Below are 24,101 nucleotides of genomic sequence, written 5' to 3'. Positions count from 1 at the left end.
TGGTGGTAGATAGATAGCATCTGGGCAATTGCGGTTTCCTTGTGAGTTCCCATAAATGGGCTTCTAACCCCTGAAGATGCCTTCACCAGGTGAAACATGTTAATTTATCCACATATTTTCCCCAAAGCAAAGTTTTTAAATACTCACAACCCGATGCACTGAGACACCGATACTTTAGGGGGTCGACACTTCTGTTCCCCTGGTGTCTTTTATTAGTATTACATTGTCTTGATAATTATAGAGTTCTGTTTTTTGGGGGTTTTTTTCTTTTTAAGTGGTCAGGTGACTGTAGGCTGTTCACCTGGAAGATGATCCACTTGGGCGCCATTTTCTTATGGTTGATCCTTAGTTAGGGCTAACATCATGCAGAAGCAGGATGCAGTCACCAGGCTCCAGTCCTGGAAACAGTCCAGTGGCAACTGATTGACGCCAATGCCAGGGATCTAAGGCATCATTCGGTGAAGAAACTGGAAGTACAAAGTGTGAGAAGAATAGATATTCTGTGTCACGTCCGCTTCCTCCAGAGCCGCCTACATGACCCATGACCCACACAGAGAAAAGAGTTTCTATTGTTTTCCTATGAATTGTTTAGAGCACACAAACTGAGTTATTAAAGTTACGTTTTGAGCAATAGAATATGGTGAAGGAATGAGAATTTCTCAGCTACACGGAAATCCAGAGTTGTGTCTTATAGTCGGAGTTTCGCCAGACAGTATCAAACCACTTCCCAAGGGTAACCAGTATCCTCAGAACTTTCCTTAAGTAACAAAGCTCTGGGAACTGTTGGCAAGTAGCTCCAGTCTGCCTCATGTGTTGTCAATTGCAGGTAAAGTCTCTGCCATAACCCCCTCTGTGGTCCATGCTGGTTCCCAACAGAGGCCTTCCCTTCACTCTGGTCAGTTTTGTAACACAGTGCATTGGGTGCTGGGAAGGAGTGGGCATGATGTGAAGAGGAGAAGCCATATTCGGCACAGGACAGCTTCACCTCACACAGCACCTCATTGCCTACAGCAAGACAGGAGGATTAGAAAACTTTGCCATGGTGAAAATACGTGGATACATTAATCAAATAAGCCATTAAAAATAAGTTTCCTTTCAGCTATGCAGCTAACTAAAGATGGCTTTCTCTATTAATGCTTCTCCTAGCTGCGTAGCTAAATTAATTTTCTACCAACAATGGACAGAATAGGCTTATTTAAATAGGTTTCAAAAATGCTTATAATCACCTATTGTGTACATTAAATAAAATTGACGGTTGTATTTTAAGATTTGGGGATATTTAATGTATAGGAATTAGTAACTCACATTAATTGCATCATTGGCTGCTGTCTACCCTGCCTTTTTCCTGGCACTAACTAGAAGGGACAAGAATAAAAGTATCCATGATCTATGATACGCACATAGGTGTAAAGTACCTGTTAACAAATGTTTTGGCAGATAGGGTCACGTCTCAATTGACTGCAAACAGTTTTGGTTTTATGGATCCAAAGCCACGAGAAACCCCAAAAATTACACGCATGTAGCTCGACATACTCATAAATAGCAGTACAAAACCGCTTTTACTTTTCGCGTTCACATTTCAATCCCTGTTACATGTAAGGCCGGGCTCAGACGAATGGGTTGGATTCCGCTTGCAGATCTCCGCAGCAGAAGACCTGTGAGTCACTGCGGAAAGTAAATGCGAAAGAGATAGGCAACCAGTCTCTCTATCAAAATCCACGCTAAAATCCAGCATGCTGCAATTTCTTTTCTGCTCGAGGAATACGCAATTCATACCCGCAGGTTTGAAGGAAACTTCGAAACTACATGCCTTTCAATGCCCGAGTATTACCGCTGACGGCATTCGCGGAATCTGCAATTCAAATCCGGCCTAATGCATGTGGGAATAGAAAGGAAGGGAAGACACAGTTGTCTCCCCTGCCTACGATAGAAACAAATACAGTGATTTCTTAGCTGGCAACTAGCCATGGAAGTCTGTGATGTAAGATGTTCTCATTCTGTATAACATCAAGATGATTTCTGATTCTGTGACAGTTAGTTTAGTTATCTCGCTTGGACGACGAGGGTTAGTAGCGCCGATCTAGAATAGCCACGACCGAGATCATTGTTCTATTCAGTGTTATGTCAGAGGAGGTACCGTTGCGTATCTGTTGCACCCATGAGGGCCGCGGACGTCCAGGAGGCCTCCGCGATCCGGCAGGGGTTCTTCTCTCGATTTTCCTAGCAATTGCTGCGGTTAGAGCACCGTGGGCCATGACAGCTTCTGACAAGTGTGCAACATGACCAAAAAGTGCAAGTAGTCTTCTTGAAAAAGTGTCAAGTCGTCTCTGTGACAGGTAGTTTACTATATCAATTTCCTTTAGGATTACTGAAATCTGACTGCTATTGGAGCATGGAGATTAGGCACTTTCCTGCCTATTGTTGCCTATCCTACCAACCTGCTGAAGTTTCTATACTACTGTATGGTAAAGCAGTTTATCCAGTGACATTTCCAGCATAACAGTTTCATTTCACCTTCATATGAGCTATGAAGAAAATGAGCCTCTTGAGAGGCTCCTTGAAAAGGGTTCCAGATGTAATTGCATGATTTCTTCCCTCTATCTACTTATTATTTATTCATAGCTTCATGTGAACAGGGTCAACATCTGATGCAAATTGCACATTTTGTACTGTTCCTTACAGTGGAATCAAAGCTCAAATCTGGAGCTTTATTTAAGAATAATTGGATGCGAAGATACATATGTAATACCCCTATACAGATAATATAACAGATTTTACCTATGTAACCTAAAAATATATATATTTAAAGTAGTATTTACTCTATGAAACAACCAATATTAGCAGTATTCATATACGTAAGAAGGGAGACATAGATTAGATATTAAATAGTGAGGGTGTCAATGAGTGGAACAGGTTGCCACAGGAGGTGGTGAGTTCTCCTTCAATGGAAGTCTTCAAACAAAGGCTGGACAGACATCTGTCTGTGATGATTTAGTGAATCCTGCACTGAGCAGGCGTTTGACCCGATGACCCGGGAGGTCCCTTCCAACTCTACCATTTTGTGAGTTACTGGTCTGTATTATACCAGCTGTGCATTTAAAGCAACATCTACTATAGATTGGCTAAAGAATCCGCGTAAAGTAGATGCATACTGCACAGCACATTGGGCCATGTGTTTGACCCCCTCACCTAAAAAGCATCCCTCACCAAAATTCCCCAAGGTTCGTTCCCTGGTGTCCACACACATTTGGAGTGCAGTAACTTCTTGCAGATTGTCCTTTCCAGTAAGGGCTTTCTGCAAGAAAAAACAATATTAATTTCACGAGAAAAAAGTCCGTTTTTAAAATAAAGTATAAATTCTTCTATCCTTTGTAGGTACATTTGCAGTGAACCCATACCAGTCTTGAAGGGGAGAGGTATTCATCAACAAGGCTTTCATCTTCTTCCTTGCTTATGGGAATTGGATTCAGCAATCCTTGCCAGCTCAAATCAAGGACCCTCACACTGGGTGTACCTGGACTTCCCCGTAAACCCTCTTCCATGGTTTTCCTAAAAGCACACGAGTAATGTGAATACATCTGACATATTTTTATAGATGTACTAATAAATAGCCACAACCCATCCAACATCTTGGCTTAACTTTGAATACTTATGTTTAGGACTCTAACTATGTCATCATTGCTCCACAAAACCTATACAGACAAATCCTCCCAAAAAGTCAAAGATCACATTAATATATTTGGGTGCATTAAAACGTGAAGGTTTTGTTCAGATTTTTTAATGCGGTTTTTGAAGCCAAAGTCAGGAGTGAATCCAAAAAGACAAGATTTTGCTATAACTTACCATAAAATTTCTTTCTTGTCCTGTTCATTGGGAGACACAGCTTTGACCTTGAGTATAGCTAGTGCCACTAGCAGGCGACACCAAGCACAAAAAGTGTTAACTCCTCCCACTAGCTATACCCCTCCTGCAGGCATCCAGCTAATTCAGTTTGTATGCAAGCAGTAGGAGTAGCCAGTAGGATACGACAACCATATAGTCAATAAACAACAGCAATGCTCAAAAAAATTGTAACTCATTGGCCATGCACCACTGCACTGAGCACACTCCAACCAAGGGACGTATAGATCATAGTAATTCCACCCGCTAGCGCCTCCTGCTTGGAAGAGAGACTAGCAGCCACAGCGAGCAGGACATGATGTCAGTCTCATTGGCAATTGGTTAGTAGGAAGTATCTCAGGTGATGTGTTGGAACTACCGCTACCAGCAAAACCAGGAGCTGAAGACACATGGCTCAAAAAATATCATCAGTATCAGCCTCTGAGCCTGTGACATGGCCATGACCTCCACCCTTGCAGAAAATCTGTGGTCTTTTCTGCCGAAGTCTAGGTTTGGAACTGGTGTCCCTCTTGGATGTCCACCAAGGCAGCTCCTCCTAAAAAGTAATCGCAACCACTAATCCAAACACCAGAAAACAATGGGTGTGGATCTCGCCTGTCTTTGTGAAAAAAAACATCCGGGGACGGTAGGGGTGAGCGCTAAGAACTGGAATCAGTATCTGTGTATACCGTTTCACGGTCTCCTGCACACCATCATGCAGAAGGAACATGCACTGGAGGATCACAGCGTACTTCTGGAACCGCCTGAATAAAACGTCTTGTCTGCAAGACGGCACCCCAGAAGACCAAATACTGACCCAGACATTTCTTTTTTTGTTTTTTGAAAGAACAAAAACTCACTTCCACTGACTTACGGCCAAACTGGTTTCAGAGTGCTGGCGCCAACAAGAGGACCCTGAAAAGCAAATGGCACCTGCGTCATTGCTAAGAAACCCCAGCCAACGCTCCCCTGATGCCAAGCTCCAACTAGAAGAAGGAGCGTCAGCCACATAGCGAATTGAGTCTCGTCAAAATGAGGCCCTGGAAGATGCAGGACACCCCGACTCTTCGGCGTGACGAGGCCATTGTCGGACAAGCCCCAGGTTGGACCCTATCCCTATGCACAGCATCTGTGTATAAAGAATCTATGAAGAAATGCTCTGGGAGCAAAATAGGAGACTGCTCTGGTACAGAGCATTCCTCACTGTCACTGATGATTTGAGTGACCCACATCCACATGCACACGGCTGACTGAGCTAGCAGTCCAGTGCTCCTAGAAAGCACTAGATGCCGGATTGGTTCCGAGGCTGCCTGGAGAGGGACCGGACCCATAGCAGTCTGCGTGTTAGAGCTGACTGGAGGGGAGCTAGTAGGTGGACCTATCACGCCCAGACTCCCTACCGGAGGGTAGATCCCCGGACTACCACTATACTCGTACTGTAGTGGTAGTGCACATAGTATGCATCTCTGGGCAGCCCCCGCCTGCGGCTCATTCTGTAACTGGAGATCATGCTAACGCTGTCTACAAGGAAAACTGCAGGCGACCACCATAGGGGAGCTAGCTGTTAGGTAAAGCTTACCCATTCCAGAGCGGAGAAGAGAAGCGACGTAAGCACAGACCTTCTGTGCACAGTACGCTTCCCATATGGAAGGTCCCATAGGTGTCATCAAGGCCAGAGTATTGCTGATAACCAGCTCGAGGTAACCCTCATATGGTAGCCAGAGCGCACGTGGCACATATCTCGTCTTCCTGGACATGGACAGCATAAGACTGTCTGCAAGCAGGAGACCCTTGGTGAGCCGCTAGGCAAGACTCCACCTGGACCACAGCAGTCATGAAGAGCGATGAATTCGGCAAACCCTGTGCATAGTAGTCTTTCCATGGAAGGTACCACAGGTCCGGAACAGGTATGAGAAGCCATGATTCCATAGGATCCTTGTGCAAGTACTCCCTTCTCCATGGAAGGTACTACAGCTGCCCAACAGCACCTCACTACGGCAATAGTGCCGCAACTTAGCAATAATGCCGTCCAGCGGTTAGTGCCGAACTGCTGCTAAACAATAATGCCACATCGCGGCTATCATGCCGTACCACGGCTCACTAGTAACGCTGCACAGCAGCTAGCTATAACCCGCACCGCTGCCAAAAATCATGCTGCCCCATGGCCAAGAATCATGCTGCTTAGTGGCTAGCAATAATGCCGCACAGTGGCTAGCAACAATGTTGCACCGCGGCTCAGCATAATGCCGCACAGTGGGTAGCAATACCACTGCGCTGCGGTCAGCCTCAGCGGCCGCAATAACACCACATGGCAGCAGAAATAACGCCACACGACGGCCAGCAATAGCACACAGCTCAATAATGCCGCCTGCGGCTAATGCCCACAGTGCTAACCAGCGGTCCAAGACTACGCCCTACACAGCAGCTAGCAATGCAGACCATAATATAAAACAGCGCAGCGGACAGCTGCCCCACAGAAAAACAACAATCCACTGTACTTCCCTGCCTCCTGGCGAACATGTCGCACGCGGGCGCGTCGGCCCTGGAGTAGGACACGCGTGACGCCATCAGAGCCTGGCCGAGACGACCAGAGAGACCAGCCGCGCACCTCAGCACCGGAGGGGCTGCGCACCACCAGCATCAGGCAAAGGGAGAGACTCGTGGCTGCAAGGAACCCGCCCCAGGCCAAGGGCAGACCCTGCACCGGCCTCCCAGGGCAGACCCCCCCCACCTTCCAAGAGAGGAAAAAGACCGCACCACAGAGAAGGGGGCCATGCACCTCAACACACGCTGCACTGTACCCTGCAGAGGGAGTGAGGGGCTACTGTGGCTGCGCTGATGGGGAGGGAGCCGAGGTGTGGCGGGACTATGGTGGATACTTACCTTCTGCCGAGGTAGAATGCCTCCTCAACTCCAGAAGAGCACTCCCCCACTATCACCTGCCCTTGCACGGAAGAAGAAAGGAGGGCTCTATGGCTGGCGGGTCACATGCAGGTGTACCTGGATGTTCCTCCTTTTCTTCTGAGGGGACCAGGCAGAAAACAGAAGGTTGATTCCTTTCTGTTTGCCCTCCTCGGTTGGGTTAATAGGGAGAGTCCTGCCTCCTTGTTTGCCATGGTCCATCCTGAAGAATTAGCCCTTACGGGCGAGACCCTCTACCTCCTACGGACACTAAGCTAAAACTGAATTAGCTGGATATAACTAGCACTTTTTGTGCTTAGTGTCACCTCCTAGTGGCAGTAGCTATTACAAAGCTCAAAGCTGTGTCTCCCAATGATACAGACGAGAAAGAAGTTGTATTTGTCTTTCATTCTTGTTTTCCTTTTATGATCCTCACCTGGTTTGGGCTTCAAAAACCTGAACAAAACCTGCACATGTGATTGCAGCCTTTGAGTGATAAAAGATAAAAATATAAAATGTTTTATACTGTCACAGCACAATCACATATACCTGGTGGTGGGGGCAGAAACAACTTTTGCACCTTCTACCACAAAAAGCATCATATGAGTAAGCGACAAGTGAAAACGGATAGCTTCAGAGCCAATAAGTAGCATATTTTATAGAACTGCACATCTACGAAATGACCTCTTCCCTCCATTAACAGATCAGCTGATGTAAATGGTGCCTTTATTCTGCTTAAACATTGCCAGGAAGGCAGCTGTTGATGTCCTACATAATTACTGGAATTCTCTCTTAGCATATAGTGTGATTATTATATTTTTTTCCTTTGTAGTCTATTTTAACCAGCATTTTATTCAGATGTTGCTGATGGCAGATCAAATGGATAATATGGTACAGTTGAAAAACTCACGTTGAACAAGCTTAACCAATTATTCAACAGTGTTGATCCAGAGGAAGGCAAAAAACCTCTTGTGAATGGACCTACGCAGAAGCCCTACAGCATACTATAGGCCAGTGATGTAGAACCTTTCAGAGACAGAGTGCCCAAACTGCAACCCAAAACCCACTTATTTATCGCAAAGTGCCAACACGTCAGGGCGGGGCTTATTACGACGTATGATTTTACCCCCGTCGTTCTAAAAGGACAGGGCTGCTTCAAAATAGACCGGGTGCGGATTTTGACTGCTTTTGAATGTGAAAATGCTGCAGAATGTCCCCAGTGGAAATTCATGTGGAAAATTCTGCAGCATTTCTGCATCAAAAAAGCTGTCAAAATCTGCACCTCTGTCTGTTTTGAAACAGCCCTGTCCATTTTTGCTACATGTAAACTTACCCCAGCCGTAATAGTGACCCCCCAGCTATAATAGTGACCCCTCCCCCCACAGTGGCCCCCAGTAGTAATAGTGACCACCCACAGCGGCCCCCAGTAGTAATAGTCACCCCCCACAGCGGCCCCAGTGTAATAGTGACACCCCACAGCAGTCCCAGTGTAATAGTGACACCCCACAGCGTATCCCAGTAGTAATAGTGACTCCCCAAAGCGTACCCCAGTAGTAATAGTGACTCCCCAAAGCGTGCCCCAGTAGTAATAGTGACTCCCCACAGCGTACCCCAGTAGTAATAGTGACTCCCCAAAGCGTGCCCCAGTAGTAATAGTGACTCCCCACAGCGTACCCCAGTAGTAATAGTCTCACCCCACAGCTTACCCCAGTAGTAATGGTGACATCTCACTGCAGCCCCCAGTGTAATAGTGACATCCCACAGCAGGCCCCACTGTAATAGCAGCCCCCTCATATCCCACCCCGAGACCAACATACTTACCCCCTCCTCCTCGTGGAAGCTCTGCTCCTCAGCTCGGTGTTGCTGCTCACCGCTGATTCCGGTGCACACTGTGACGTCAGTGTGCTGCCGAACGCCTCCCCCCCTGCTCTCGTGGAACCTAAGAGGAGACATCAGGGGAGGGGGGAGGAGGATCCCGGCTGCACACTGACGTTACAGTGTGCATTGGGAGCAGCGCAGCTGAGTGAATACTGGCAGGGGAGGCGCAACCTCTACCGGTATTCACTAAAGTGGTAAGCGGCTGATGGCAGCACGTGCCAGTATGGGTGGCTCTGCGCGCCGCCTCTGGCACGTGATCCATAGGTTCGCCACCACTGCTTAGGCCCATAGGCATCTGATAGCACATCTTTCTCTTTTGCATGAATAGGGAACACAAAAAATAATTAATAATAATTCAGATGGCCTTTTATGAAATTACTGGTATTCAAAACATACAGTAGACCTTTAGGGTGATTCCACATGTGCCATCTTTATGCAATTTTTGAAGCCCAAATTGGGAGTGTATAAAAAAAAAAAAAGAAAATTTCCTATATAATTTCCCTCACTTTATGATTCCTACGCAGACAACAAAAACTGTATCAACATGACATGTGAAACCACCCTCAAGGGCTTTACAGTTACAAATGAGCAGTATCTGCCAAGTCATTGCATAAAGACTTGGATGATTGGAAATGTATTTCAATGAATGCGTGTCATGAATAGAGTTTATTCACACACCTCTCAAAGACAGAAAAAGGTTACATTTTTCTAAAAGTTTTCCACTCCTAAAACATTAATTAAAAAATAAAATAAAATAAAATAAAATGAATAGCTTGGATTATTGGCTACACCTATGATTTTGGGGTACAAGAAGGGCCTTAATTTAGAAATTGCTACAGTGGAAGTTTATTGGAAAGACATGCATGGTCTAAGGTGGATTCAACTATTACCTGAAGTCTTGGCTGTCAGGGTGTCTAAATTTAGGCCTGTTATTTTGGGCCTCAATGCCAGGGAGAATAATGCTGGCTGGATTAAATTGACCAAAACTTTTGGCCTTAATTAAAGTGGATTTAGAACATATAAAGTGGTTATTCTCTGACTGCATTCTAGTTTGGGTGGGGGGTGGCAGTGTCAGTCTTACCCTGGGAATAGCGTGAGGAACATCCCACCCACCCATCATGCTTTGTTTCGCAGTGTGCAAGGTTGCATATCTGGAAGTTTACAGTTTGCTAGTTCACGGTTACTTGCTTGCAGGTTTTTTTTGTTTTGTTTTGCAGATGTCTCAGCAGGGCGGTTCAGGCCCTGAAGGTGCTTCATAACCTCCATGCAAGCTGTACCATCAGTCAGTTAGCATTTCAGGTTTCCTTTAGCTGGTTATTTGCTCCTTCAGGGCGTGTGTTTATAAGAAGTTTTTGATGTTTGTTCACTCAACAATCATAACTGTTCAAACAACCAGAATTCTAAAACCGGTGACAGGCGAAATGAATGGCATTGATTATGTTCATACAATATTTCAGGGTATGTTCAAATGGGACGTATTCACACTGGCCTTTCAGCAGCAAATATGCAGCTAATCCACAGTGGCCAAATCTACACCCAAGGACAGCTTCACATGACCAAGAAACTGGCACGAGATTTGTCCCGAATATGAACCCCATATGAGCGATGTGGCATGTCCTATCTTTTCGCATTCCTCGGAACCCATAGCCCATTGTTTTCAATGGACAGTAAAACACATTGCATGGCGTGCTATGTGCATGCAAGTACATTGCAAGGTTTTCCATTGAAAACAATGGGAAACACTTGCCGATCCTCTAACACGGTTGAAAGCTGCGCCGGAGGATTGCTATTACACAGAAGTAATGGGAGGTGCCAGAAAAACGCCTTCAATTGGCATGAAAACACACATTGGCGAGCCAGTGTGTAGGTCTCCTAATGGTGAGAATTTCGGTGCAGATCCTAAACTGCTTTCAACCTTTGCATTGCAAAGGTCGAAATCCAGTGTCAAAATTTGCGGCATAAATTAACATGCTGCAGATACCGTTAGGCTAGTTTGCCACTTAAATCTTGTGGGATTTACAGGCGGTCCAGCTGCAGTCATTCTGCAGGATTGCCGCAGCAGAAATGCAGCTTCAAAACTCACGTCGCTCGACAAGGTTTTTGAAGTGGCTTCCCTGCCTGTAGTCCGCTGCAGCCATCTCTCCCCATAGAGAGAAGAGATGGCCCCAGCAGAGACTGTGCTAAAACTGACATGCTGCAGCTTTGATTTCCGTGCGGCATGTCAGTTTCAGTGTGGCTTGGTCGCAATGGCTTGTCTGCAGTTTGTGGACAAGATTTTTTCAAATCTCATCCACTTTGCTGGTCAATCCCGGGATTAAAATTGTAGGTGGAATTTCCACGTGGAAAGTCCACACGGAAATTCTGAGGCAATTGCGCCCAGTGGGAACCCAGCCTTAGGCTTCTTTCACACTGTGCTTCTTCTATCCAAAGCTGTCTCCATTCCAGCTTTCTGTCTTCTATGCAGAAATAGTATAGGGATAGAAAGTAGGACAGAAGTACAGAACCATAGGGGTCAGTATGCAAGATGGTAACCATTTTAGGTTTCAGCTTCATATAGTTTCCGTTCCTTTCACCTTCATAAGCTGGACAGAAAAGCACTGAGGAGTACGCGTTTCTATCCAGTTGAGAAGACTTAAAGTAACAAACTGTGAAACAGAGACCAAGAGATCTCCATCTCACATATTGACCCCTATAGCCTACCTGTGTAAAGGCCGAAACACGTTGTACTGAATTAAACTTGTGGAAACTTTTCTGCTGCCTACTACTATTTACACGCCTACTGGGATTGGGGGTGCCTGAGCAGAGAACCCCCCGTGAAGTAAGTGACGTGCCTTATCATTTTTCCTTGAACAGTAACACCGCCTGAGCACTGAGATTTTCTCTTTGTTTCTATATTGACCCCTATGGTTCCATCCCGCTTCTGTCACGCATCCGTTCCTATGTCGTTTGCTGCATAAGAGATAGAAAGATGGGACGGAGACAGTGCTTAACAAAAAAGAAAGGATCTGAAGAGAACATAAGGCTAGGTTCACATCGCACGGAATTTCCATGCAGATTTTCTGCATGGAAGTTCCGCCTGCAATTTCTATACTGGAATAAAGCAGCAAAGTGGACGAGAGTTGCAAAAATCTCGTCCACACACTGCGGAGAAGCCGTTGCAGCTAAGCCATGCTGAAACTGACATGCCGCGCGGAATTCAAAGCACAAGTGATTCTGTTGGAGAAACCATAGTGTTTAAACACCATCTCGTTTGATCTTCTATACATATATTTAAGTATGTAAGCATTAACTATGCTTAGCAATGCTTATACATTGCCAACAATCGCGCATGACTAGTTTTGCCCAGAGACAGATGTCACTGCATGCGCTAAGGATTAGTAACCAATAACAGAGAATTGTAACAAGTTATGCATATGTATAAGTCAGGTGTCCTCTAGTGTCGTTTTCAATATATTTGAAAGGACTACAAATACTTCACCTTGTTAACAAATAAAAGGAATCATTCATGATTTACACAAATGTTGCGTGACCTATGATTCTCTGAGCATCTCGTACTTAACCCCGATTTGTAACACAAGAATATACATGTAGCACTCTTTGCGCTAACAGTTCTATTAGTTAAAATAGAAAAAAACAATTGAATCGCACTTAGATGCGAGTGCAATGCGTTTTTTTTTGGCCCTGATAGGAATTAAGGGCTATCCTTGCAGCGGAATTTCCCAAATACAGGACATTTCTAGATAAAAATTAGCAAATTTTAGATTTAAAAAAAAACCTCGTTAATTAACCCATTGAAATCTATGGGTTATTTTCCCATCTGAGTTCCACCCATATCACAATCTGATGGAACTCACGTTGGAAAATTGTTCATGTAAATACACCTTTAGGCAACAACTGAAAAGACAGTTTTTAAAGTTGATGCATTGGAAGCAGGAAAAATGGGCAAGCGTAAGTATCTGAGAGACTTTGACAAGGGCTAAATTGTGACAGACAGACAACTGGGTCAGAGCATCTCCAAAACGGCATGTCTTGTGGGGTGTTTCTGGTATGTAGTAGTTTGTACGAAAAGTGGTTAAGGGAAGAACAACTGGAGAATGGGCGACCGGTTCATGGGTTCATTTATTCTTGTATGGAGCAAAGACTACTTTGCCAAATCAGGTCACACAAAAGAGCTAGTCTAGTACAAGTATTTGAAAAATATAATACTGGCTAGGATAGAAAGGCGACAAAACAATTAATCGCAGCTTGCCGCATATCAGGTTGTATAGCCACAGACAGATTTGAGTGCTTATGCTGTCCTCAGTCCACCACCGAAAGCACCTACAATGGAGGATCAGAACTAGACCACAAAGCAATAGAAGAAGGTGGTTTGATCTGATGAATCAGGTTTTCTTTTACATCATGTGGACGGACAAAGTACATCCCTTCATAGTAGCAGCATAGGTCTCAAAGGATCTGCTACCAACGTCTTGATGTCAGATAACACAAGACAACTTCAGAGGTCTTGTGGAGTTCATGCCTCGAGGGGTCAGAGGGTTTTTGGTCAATGAACAATATGGCTGTGGAGGCTTTGGGTTGTTCATGCAATATTTTGAGGCCTATGGCGTACAGAACAAACTGGAAATGAAAACGTCATATAAGAGATAGCATTGCTGCCTCTCAAAGGCTTATGCCATTTGCATTTGGCCCTTTTCATACCCAGTCATCCTCAGAATGTACAGCATTATGATGTACTAAAGTGCTCAACTATGCAGAAACCAATAAATTACATTAATAAATGAGCAAGTAGTTTTGTGCTTCCCATTATGCAGTCCGCACCAAGCCAGTTCCTCCACCTTTCTCTGCAGTCCATTTAAACAGTTAAATGGATGTGTCAGCCATGACCTCATTTATTGATGTAGCAGTAAAAGGCAGGGTTGCAGGTCTGCAATCTATAGTCAACACTGGCAATAGGAAAGTGGTGCCAAAGTATTTAACTAATATATTTACTTTCAATTTGTGAGTTCATATATAAAATTAAGCAATTACCTCATGCTCTGAGCTACTGCATATAATAGCTCATGACTATATACCCGCGTATTATTAAAACGTATCCCAATGGAATTTCCTTACATTCCATAAATACACTTAGTTTATGTATAAAAGCAACTAAACATTAATATATATCCATGCATCATCTTTACTGACAAGGGGCTTCATCCAAAGAGGACCCGCCACCGTTAGAAGAATTCTTTATTAAGATACCCGGGACAAATCTTTGTAAGTCTGTAAGGAGAGAGGAGTTCTAATACTCAAGAGACTTAGGCCTCATGTCCACGGGCGGAACAGATTGCGCATGTGGGAGACCGCAGTAGAATCGGAGCCCGCCCATGGCCGAGGACAGTGTGGGTCTTCTGCTTACTCGTCCGGGTCATCATTTTCTTCACTGAGGATGTGTGCGGAAGTGCGAGCTGGTGCGCCGCCACACATGCACAGTGAAGTTTTTTTAAAACTCTTGCTTTGCCGCGGAATTCGCGGGCCGTCCGCAATTGAATTGTGGACAGGACGGGGATTGGAAGGCTTTCATTGACTTCAATGGAAGCCGTCCGTGCGGGATCCGCACTGAAATGGAGCATGCTGCGATTAGTTTTCTAGACCAAAAGTCGGCAGATCAAATCCGCATGCTTTTTTTTCCATTTGTGGACACCCATGTTTCCCTATGGGCAGCTTGATTTGCGGATCTTCCGCACTTCAAACACACTTGTGAGCAGAGGCATAACTTGAAGCTCCTGGGCCCCCATGCAAAACCTGTAACATGGCCCCCAACTATTGCTATTATAGTACTAGGCTCCCTATATGGAGAAGAGAGTCCTTATGGGCCCCCTAAGGCTCCTGAGCCTGGGTGCTACCGCATCCCCTGCATCCTCTATAGTTACGCCAGTGCCCGTAAGCCTTAGCAATGAGCCCTTCTCCTTTCCCTTACTATTCGCACAAAACTTTAACCCCACAACAACATTATAGTTTTGAATGAACAGAGCTCGTTCTTCTTCAAATGGTTGTAGTTCTGGTTTAAGGACTTCAATGGGACAGCCGAAGATTGCCGAGCACTTGAGCCCTGCTACCTTTGGTGGTCCCATTGAAATGAATAGAGCGGTGTTGCATAGCCGCTGCTAGCAAAATTTTTAAGACGCACCGTGGACAAAATCTAGTGATTAGCGGGGGCCCTAGCAGTTGGACCCCAAGTGATCAGCCAGAAAACACTCTAATGTGTCTGGGGACGGCTCAACTTTTCTCCGACAGATAATTTTAGGGGAATAATGAATTTCAATGCCCAATCCTTTTGTTACCAAGAAGTAAGCCAAAGATGTAGCTTACCACCCTAAATACATGAATGTTCAGCCAGGCCAAATTTTCAGGTGTGTGAGGGGGCTAGTGGAAACAACTGGTCATATGATAGTTGTTGAAGGCATTTGGACACCTTTAGAGCTACTAGATTATTGACACACAGTCATTATAGCATTAAAGTGATTCTGTTACCAGGTCCATAAAAGTTTGACTCAGAGCTGAACTCCGAGTGATGGAGATGGGCTGTGCCAGCTTCTCTCTGCCACCATCATGCTGTCACTCCGCATGCTGTGGGCAGGAAGAGACTGCTGCAGTCCTGGTGACAGAAGTCTTCAAGCTCTGTCTCTGTAGGTCCTTAACCACATAAGGGTCTAAAATATCAAACTCTCTAGGGCAGTTCTATAGAGCCTTCAAAGAAGTACTAAAGTAAGGCCTCACGTCCACGGGTGGGGCGGATACTGCAGGTGGGAGCCCGTAGTGAAATCTGACCCTGCCCGTGGCCGAGGACAGTGCTTACCTGTCCGGGTCTTCATTGCAGATGTGTGCGGAAGCACCGGCCGGCGCACATGTGCAGTAGATATATATTTTTTCAACTCTCCTGCTTTCCCGTGGAATTGCAGACATGCCGGAGATTGGACAGCTTTCATGGACTTCAATGGAAGCCGTCCGTGTAGGAACCGCAGCAAAATTGAGCATGCTGCAATTTGTTTTCCGGACCAAAAGGTCCGCAAAACAAATCTGTATTGCTTTAATTCAGCTGCGGACGCTCATGTCTTCCTATGGGCAGCTTGAACTGCGGATCATCTGCAATTCAAATTTGCCCGTGGACATTAGGCCTAAAGCAAAAACAGAAATCAATGCAACATATCTAAACGTTACAAAAGCAATACCCCCTGTGTTGCTTTAGGGCTTATTCACACTTCCGTATTTTGGACCCGCTCCTAATTATGGCTCACAAAAGCAATAGCTCTGCAGCTTTGTAAGACAAGTTATATTATATTACAAAATGACATGTTATCGCCTTATGAAGCATGTAACTTTCATGTTGAATCTCTGGGATACCCCTTTAAGGACATGGAGACCTCGCTACTGAAGTTTTTCATTACAAAGAATAGCTGGCATACTGTAGATATCCATTGAGTTCAATGGCACACGGTATAATGATCACAAGCTACCCTAGCGCAATCACAGTGCTGAAGATTGTATTACATGTTGTTGTCGAGAATTATAAATCGGAGCCCCATCTATATCTAGCTAGTTCAATAGAGAAAGTGTGCTAGCCAGCATTAGTAGACATGCCTGAATATGAGCTAGGTGGTTGCAGCCACGACATCACCGTCATCAAGCATGCCAATCACCGTGATACCACAAATACACAATGCTGGACTAGCTCATGCAGAAACAAGTAGTAATGTGAGGCTTCTGTGTCATGCATAGTCTTCTTTGCGCATCAATATTTTCCTTTACCGCACTTTTGATTTGGTTACTGATATACTGGGTTGTCCATGTTAGTGCATTGCATGTATATATCCGCCCAGTTTAGACATTATACTGATGCCCGCGCAGGCCATGCGGGATAAGTCCTGCACGCACGTAACAGGTTGAACACCAATCAGATATCTACGGCATATGCTATGGATAATGTCTTTACTGGGAAAACCCATTTAAGCACTGTATGTTAATACAATCATCTAAAAAAGTCCCTGTCTATGTATAATATACAACATAAGCCCAATACGAAGAAGCATCTGAATGGACTCAATCATCAATATGGCTACAGTATATTGCTGGGATGTTAAAGAATTCTACAATAAGCAGGAAATGTCTTCTACTTACCAGCAAGAAAACCTGATCAGAGCAGATGTTTTTCACATTTCCCTCCTCTCAGTGGTTACAATAAATCTCTCTTATGTGCTTTCAGATGGTAATGTCTTGTTCCTGTCCTGTTCCCTGTTTTATTCTGGAGGAAAGGCAAAATACAAATGTGAATGACAAAGCGTGAAAGTAGGAATGATTAGGCGCTCGGCTTACTAGTGCTTTATGGGGAATTTCCACAAAGTAAAAAGTTCAAGTTGCCCCCCCCCCCCCCCCCGCCCCCTAGTCCCCAAATGCTGGTAACAAGAGGATTACAGGAATGAACCTCATTTATTCTGCTCCTCAAGGATTGAAGTTTAAAGTGAAACTGCACCCCTGATTGACATTGGCTAAGGCTGCTTTCACATCTGCGTCAGGGTTCTGTTTTTCTGCACTCTTCGAGGAATTCTTGAACAGCGCCGAACAGACTCCATTGACTATAATGGGGCTCGTTCTGTTAGCCCAGCTGCCCCGCATTTTATTTGAAGAAAAAGCATTGCTATTTCTTCCGGTATTTCGTGTAGTAGTTGCGCTGGAACCTCCGAACAGATGCAAAAGCTGCTTTGATAGTTCTTAAAGGGGTTGTCCCGCGCCGAAACGTTTTTTTTTTTTTTTAACCCCCCCCGTTCGGCGCGAGACAACCCCGATGCAGGGGTTAAAAAAACAACCCGCACAGCGCTTACCTGAATCCCGGCGGTCCGGCGTCTTCATACTTACCTGCTGAAGATGGCCGCCGGGATCCTCTGTCTCCGTGGACCGCAGGGCTTCTGTGCGGTCCATTGCCGATTCCAGCCTCCTGATTGGCTGGAATCGGCACGTGACGGGGCGGAGCTACACGGAGCCTGCATTCTACACGAGCGGCCCCATAGAAGACTGCAGAAGACCCGGACTGCGCAAGCGCGGCTAATTTGGCCATCGGAGGGCGAAAATTAGTCGGCTCCATGGGAACGAGGACGCTAGCAACGGAGCAGGTAAGTATAAAACTTTTTATAACTTCTGTATGGCTCATAATTAATGCACAATGTACATTACAAAGTGCATTAATATGGCCATACAGAAGTGTATAGACCCACTTGCTGCCGCGGGACAACCCCTTTAAGCATCCTGGACCTCAATGCCAAATCTGCATTAGGACCCCCCATTAATAGACTGCAAGCCTGCATGGTGCACTACGTGTATCATGGATGGCACCCTTTGTATGCCTTATCCGTGTGCAAGTATAATACTAAGCAGCTGCCCCCCTGATATATGGTAGGTGTGCAATTGGTTGGTAATCAGTATTTTGCCCTTGTGCAATGCTCCTACTTACAGGAATCTGTTGTCTGCATTAGGCCTCCTTCACACGTCCCTACATGCCGTATAATCACATGAATGAAGTTTTGGTTGGATCGAGTCCCAATCTTTATTTGAAGCCATTTACACTGGGAGCTGCTGTATGGATGTTAAAAAAAATACTTAGAAGCGACGGAAGCCAATCAGAAATCCTCGAAATGACCAAAAGTGCTTAAATAGGGCGAGCTGTCTACTTCTCGCAGCATTGTACGCAGGGCAACTCCCTTTCCTGTCTCTTTTCTTTGGCATCCATAGAAGTCTATAGAAGCTTGCTGCCTATCACGTCAAAAGATGGGGTAAGACCTATCCTTGCATGTGGCGTATAAAACCGGTGACCGAAAACGGTCGCACAGGTGCTATTTTTCCCGCTGCAATTATTTTACGCGCAAAGAGAAACAAATTTTAAAAAAAACACGGTTGTCCTAATGAACCCATTAAAATCCAATGCTTCGCGTGGTCGCGTTTTGTGGACCATTATTTTTTATATCACGGGGAAATACCTGCGTAAACACGGTCGTCTGAATAAGCCCTAATGCTGAGGGATGTGGTGTTTATACAGTACACCAGTAAGAATGACCGCCTTCTGTGAGTTTTACACTTTTTGTGCACACAAGTCATGCGCAATTGCATGCACAAAAACAGACACGCACCGCTGCTCTCAGCCGTTGAAATGGCCAATTAGTCTAATGAGTTCAAGATGTGTTTTCAGGAAAATAAAGCATGCTGCATTTTTTTTCCCTTTTGCGGGATGCAGTTACGCACTCAAACTATGCGCTTTTGAATGAACCCAGTGAAATAAGTGGATTCTTTTTTTCTGCATATTGTGTCCTCAAAATTTTTCATTTGCAAAAACGTTCGTGTGACACAAGCCAAAAAAATGGAATTCTAAAAACTTATCTAAATCCTTATACACGGATGCAGCGGTATCTGCAGTCACTGAAAGCTGCACCAAAATACGCATGCCCAAATGTGGAACTGCAGGTAGAATTACCGGTAAGCCATTTTCAATTCCACAACAAAATCCGTACATCAGGCGTGGGGATTTTTGCGTGGAATTTTCTATAGGACGGCAAAATTCCACTGTGTCCTATGGACCAATTCTGCCCGTGTCAGAGGTTCCCAACTGAACTGTATTAAGACATGCCGCGGCTCTTCTGTGGATTTACTGCCACACTGCAGTTTTACCTTGAGCTCCCATCATGTTGTGTTCTACAAAATCACTTCTAACAAAAATGTGAAAAAAAAGTTGCAATTGTTATCAAAGCAAAAACGCTGCATGAAAAGAAACGCGCCGGGTAGTTCCATGCAGTGTTTTTGGAAAAAGCACAGCACTGAAGCCAGAAGTGTATTCAGGGGACCTTCCACCTGGGACGGAATTAGTCTGGATGGACATTTCTGCATCACAATGCTATCCCTATGGCCCCCTGCACATAGGTGGAAATTCCGCGGCAGGATTTGCCGCAGAATTTCCGCCCGTGCCCGCCTGCATAGGATTGCACTACAAAACGCAATCCTATGCACACAACCGCAATTTGTCCGCGTGAAAACACGCGCGGTAAACAAATCGCGGCATGTTCTTTTTCTGTGCGGGTCTGACAAAAGGCCTGCACAGAAACGTCACTACCAATGCGCTGGCTCCGCTCTGCACATGCGCCAGCGCGTCAGAGCAGAGCAGACGCGGAAGCAGGTGAGCCGCACTGGTCACTGCAGGGGGGCGGGTCGGATCCCACTGTGAGAATTCTCGCAGCGGGATCCGACTTGTCCGTCTGCAGGTGGGCAATGGGGCTTGAATTTCACACCTGTTAAAACCTGTGTGACTTTACTTCAAAGCCGCAAGATTAAATTCCGAATCGCCATTTGCCCAATAGAAAAGCAGGAGCAATACAAAGACAAAAAGCGTAAAAAAAATAAAATAATAGGTCACGCTGTGTTTTTCAAACATCGGGCCATGTGAATAGATACATAGATAGTTAGCTCCGTATTACAGTCCGCAAAAGACAGACCAAATATGCAGATCAAATATGCCTGTTTGAAAGCACTTTAAGGCCCGCTTCACACGGGCGTAAGCACATCTACATACACATTTGCAGGATGGGCGTTGTGTTTTTGCACGCGCCTGTGCGTGTTTTAGTGTATTGTTTGTGCGCACGTCATGAGTACTAGAGCGTGGAAAAACAAAACAAAAAATAAGCACGCTCCCTTTGATTTTAATAGGCAGTTAAGTTAAATTAGTTTAGTATGTGCTCCGTTCGTGTACAACACACACACGTAAGACAATAAAATACGCTGCATATTTTTTGCGCTAACAAAACGTGCTCACGTGAACACACTGACATTAAAACATTGCTTGCACAATACGCTGCGCAAATGTATTTGAATAAGCGCTAAAATGCTGAAAACTGTAAATGAAGGAGCCATAAAATCCACAATACAGAAAAGAAGTAGACTAACGCCGGCTTCACACGAGTATATATGCATTTCTGTGCGCTTCAGCACAGCGTATTGGCGGACTTAATGATTGCGGACTGAATGATGCTCGCATCGGCTTATAGCACTGTACTCTTTGTGCCGGCAAGACAAGTTAATTTGCGCGCGGGAAACAAAGATGCATCAATTGAAATGGCTAATTAGTCTTAATGAGTTCCAGATGTGTTCTTTTTCTAGCGCAATTATGCAGAATTTCACGCATCTCCTAGTGTATTGCTTGTGTGTTTATGTCTCCCCATTGACTTCTATGGGGTCTCTTGGTGCGCAAGTACACAGGAATTAGGGCACGCTGTGGAGGGGAGGGGGGTTGTGTGACCATAGGAAAATACGCTTATGTGAACGAACCCATTGATATCAAGGGGTTCTATTCTCTGTGTACTGCACACACAAATACGTACACGAATATGCCCGTATGAAGGGGGCCTTAGGCTGGGTTCTCACACGGCGGATTCTCGGCGGAAATCTCGCAGTTTGGCCGCAGCGGAAAACCGCCAGATTTCCGCCGGGAGAGCCGCCGCTGCAAAACCCATGGCGGCTTTGAGGCTGCGGCCGCCGCTCCCGTAGAGGAAAGCGCGGTCGCAGCGGCAAAAAAAAAATAAACATGCTGAGGCTGGCAAATCCGCGCGGCAGCGGCTTCTGCTGGCTTAGCCGCAGTGGATTTGCTGACCCATGTGGACGAGATTTCTGAGAAATCTCGTCCACATGGCTGGCTAATCCCGGTATTAGCGGCCGCATGCGGATTTGCCGCGGTGAAATTTTGCACGGAATTTCTGTGGCAAATCCGCCCCGTGTGAACCCAGCCTTAAACCCAGTGCCAACATTGGATAACAGACCGGGGCAAAAACTGAAAATTTATACAACACTGAAAATCTACAGCCTTCTACTTCCATCCGTGAATTGGGATTAGTATAAAGACATTGATGAATACTTCCCATATGAATCTAGCCTTACAATGCCACCAGTCTCAGCGCCGGCCACACTGCTTCATAAGTGCGAAAAAAAAAAAATTGGGGGAAACTTGATTCATTTTAAGCACCAGTTTTGTCACAACATTCATAAATCTGCCATATATACGTTTAAATCCACTTGCATGCCGTATACGGTTTATTCACACATTACCACAAAACTGCGCAATAAAAACACCATAAGGTGAGGACATGATAATAATACAAGGGGAGGGCTCATATATGTAGTTAGGAATTGGACACACAGAATTCCAGGACTGTAAAGACTATCACTCGGGACGTATGAATGAAGCAGAGCCCAATTTCTGAGTTTTCTCTTTTGTGCTGCATTGAATATCCTGACACCCGGGATCAGCAGTCCTATGCAAGTCTGCACTGTGCCATCAGGAAGACATGTGTGTTCCCCCAAGTCTGCGTCCCCCCCCTATACCGCTTACCGCAGTAATGTAGGGCGATGCAGGCACCTTCCCGTCCAAGGCTTTGCTGTATTAGCAGGCCATGTTGCTAAGGGCTACTGTTTCACAGCAACCGGCAAATAAAAAGCCGGAATTAGCATAACTAAACCTTCATGCCCTTAGGTAATTGGAGACCAGGTTGCTTTGTGGCTAAGGAAGCAGAAAATATTAACCCCGTGTCTCTCAAAGCAGTGCAAACACTTAGGAGATGTAATCAGTCATGTGAGAAGTTAATGAGTTATTTCCTTTTATTTCCTTCTTTGTTCTTTATCAAAAAACCTAAAAAAAATATTTATCAGTTTATTTGTTGGCTATAGTATCTTCCAGAACTGTGTGATTACAGACACTATGGCACCATGACTGATCACAGACTACTGAAAAGTCAAGTCGGACTAATAAGAGGCGTAACTTGAAGCTTCCGGGCCCCGATGCAAAACTTGTAACGGGGCCCCCAACTATAATGCTTTATTCATAGTACTGGGCTCCCTATATGGAGAAGAGAGGCCTTATGGGCCCCCTAAGGCTCCTGGGCCCGGGTGCAACCGCATCCCCTGCATCCTCTATAGTTACGCCCCTGGAACTAGTTAAAGGGGGTTTCCAAGTTATTTGTTTTATATAGTTTTGGGCCCCCCTTGCCTAAAACTATATCAAGGTCATAGACACATCGTGGTGTCGGACTGCTGCCTCAGTGCTCCAACACCACGGCATCTGACAAGGGACATTACCGCTGAAGGCCCGTAAACCGGTCATGTGGGCTTATAATGTAGAAGCCCCCCAGCAGGTTTGCAGCATGTCAGAGCTGACAGTCCTGTTGGGTCTTTTATTGGTTGCGTATGTGCCAAAATGTATGCCTGTCTGAAAGGGCCTTTAGAGCACCAGTATTATAGCCAGCTGCAATTTGCTTGACTGTTCAGCGCCTGTTTGTCAAAACAATTCTTGACATCCTCCTCTGACCCCTTTCATCAACAAGTTACTTACTTCCACAGGATCTGTTTTTGCTGGATGTTTTTCCTTATGGCATGTAGCACTTTTTCTTCTGGCATTTGGTGCCACATCTCTGACGGAACTGCCAACCGGAGGTTCCAACGCAGATGTGAAACCGGCCATGTTTTTTCTTTGTGGCCCTTGTACACAAGATGCTGTATTTTATTTCAATGTTAATAATTAGATGTGCAAGTATACAGAAGAATGCATTTTTTCAGCTTTTGTTTTTTTTTTTAAACGTTATAGCTATTTTTTATTTTTAAAAATGTCGCTGTGGTCGACCATATTGGCGACACTTTCTTCCTGTATTCTCTGTATGGGGTGTGTGTGCTTTATGGCAGCTGCAATGAATGGGAGAAACCCATGACAGAAAAATGTCAGACTATTATGAAGTTACGACCCGCAGGAAGGGCGAGGGGAGATGTACAGTACAACTTACCTGTCTATATTGTGCTAGGAGGGTTTTTGTGCGCGATAACTGCAGTTAATCTATAGCTGTATAGTAGGTCAATAGGGAATTATGATGGCAGCACAAACAATGCCTTTTTGGTGTTTTTTTTTTTCAATGTAAGAGGCGTTTTTTTTAGGTCCGTGGCATTTTTTTTCACAATCGTACCAGGCAGTAGGTTTGGCATTTTTTTCTGTCAACTTCGCATAGGCTTTTCAATAGGACATGAAGAATGCTGACAACATCAGCCAAAAGACACCTGAAAAAAAATGTGCAACTTAAAAAAAAACCCAAACAGTTTTTTTTTTCCCTTTAGATTCCTATTGTAGACCACTTTCACACAGCAGAGAAATTGGCGCAAGATTTGTGCGTTGTGAGACGCACAAATCTGCCACTAATATGAACCCTATTCTATTGAATGGGGTCATATACACAAGCGTTTTTTTCCCCACATCGCAGTGCGGGGAAAAAACACGGCATGTCATATCTTTGGGCGTTCCATCAGAATGCATAGCCCAATGGGGCTGTAAAAAACATCACATGGCGTGCGAGTTGGGCACGATAGCAATGCGAGGTTTCACATTGAAAACAATG

The 24,101-nt window shown here is 45.1% G+C and overlaps 1 protein-coding gene across 2 annotated transcripts in view; it reads right to left on the bottom strand.

The window, feature by feature from the left end:
* Window positions 1-22,105, bottom strand: part of LRRC56 (leucine rich repeat containing 56) — a 44,200-nt gene extending 22,095 nt beyond the window's left edge. The window contains exons 1-4 of one of the 2 annotated variants that reach the window (XM_066582986.1): window positions 22,058-22,105; window positions 16,819-16,942; window positions 3,399-3,549; window positions 3,190-3,295 (exon numbers count right to left, since the gene is read on the bottom strand). In XM_066582986.1, coding sequence (XP_066439083.1) covers window positions 3,190-3,295; window positions 3,399-3,542 — 250 coding nt within the window. In that variant the 5' untranslated portion in view covers window positions 3,543-3,549; window positions 16,819-16,942; window positions 22,058-22,105. The remainder of the gene's footprint in view (window positions 1-3,189; window positions 3,296-3,398; window positions 3,550-16,818; window positions 16,943-22,057) is intronic. The other variant, XM_066582987.1, reaches the window with a different exon arrangement.
* Between the last annotated feature and the right edge of the window lie 1,996 nt (window positions 22,106-24,101).

The sequence above is a fragment of the Eleutherodactylus coqui genome, chromosome 11 (assembly GCF_035609145.1).
Source record: "Eleutherodactylus coqui strain aEleCoq1 chromosome 11, aEleCoq1.hap1, whole genome shotgun sequence".
Lineage (NCBI taxonomy): Eukaryota > Metazoa > Chordata > Amphibia > Anura > Eleutherodactylidae > Eleutherodactylus > Eleutherodactylus coqui.
Note: the sequence above shows the minus strand (reverse complement) of the source record. Positions and strands in the feature narration are given on the sequence as shown.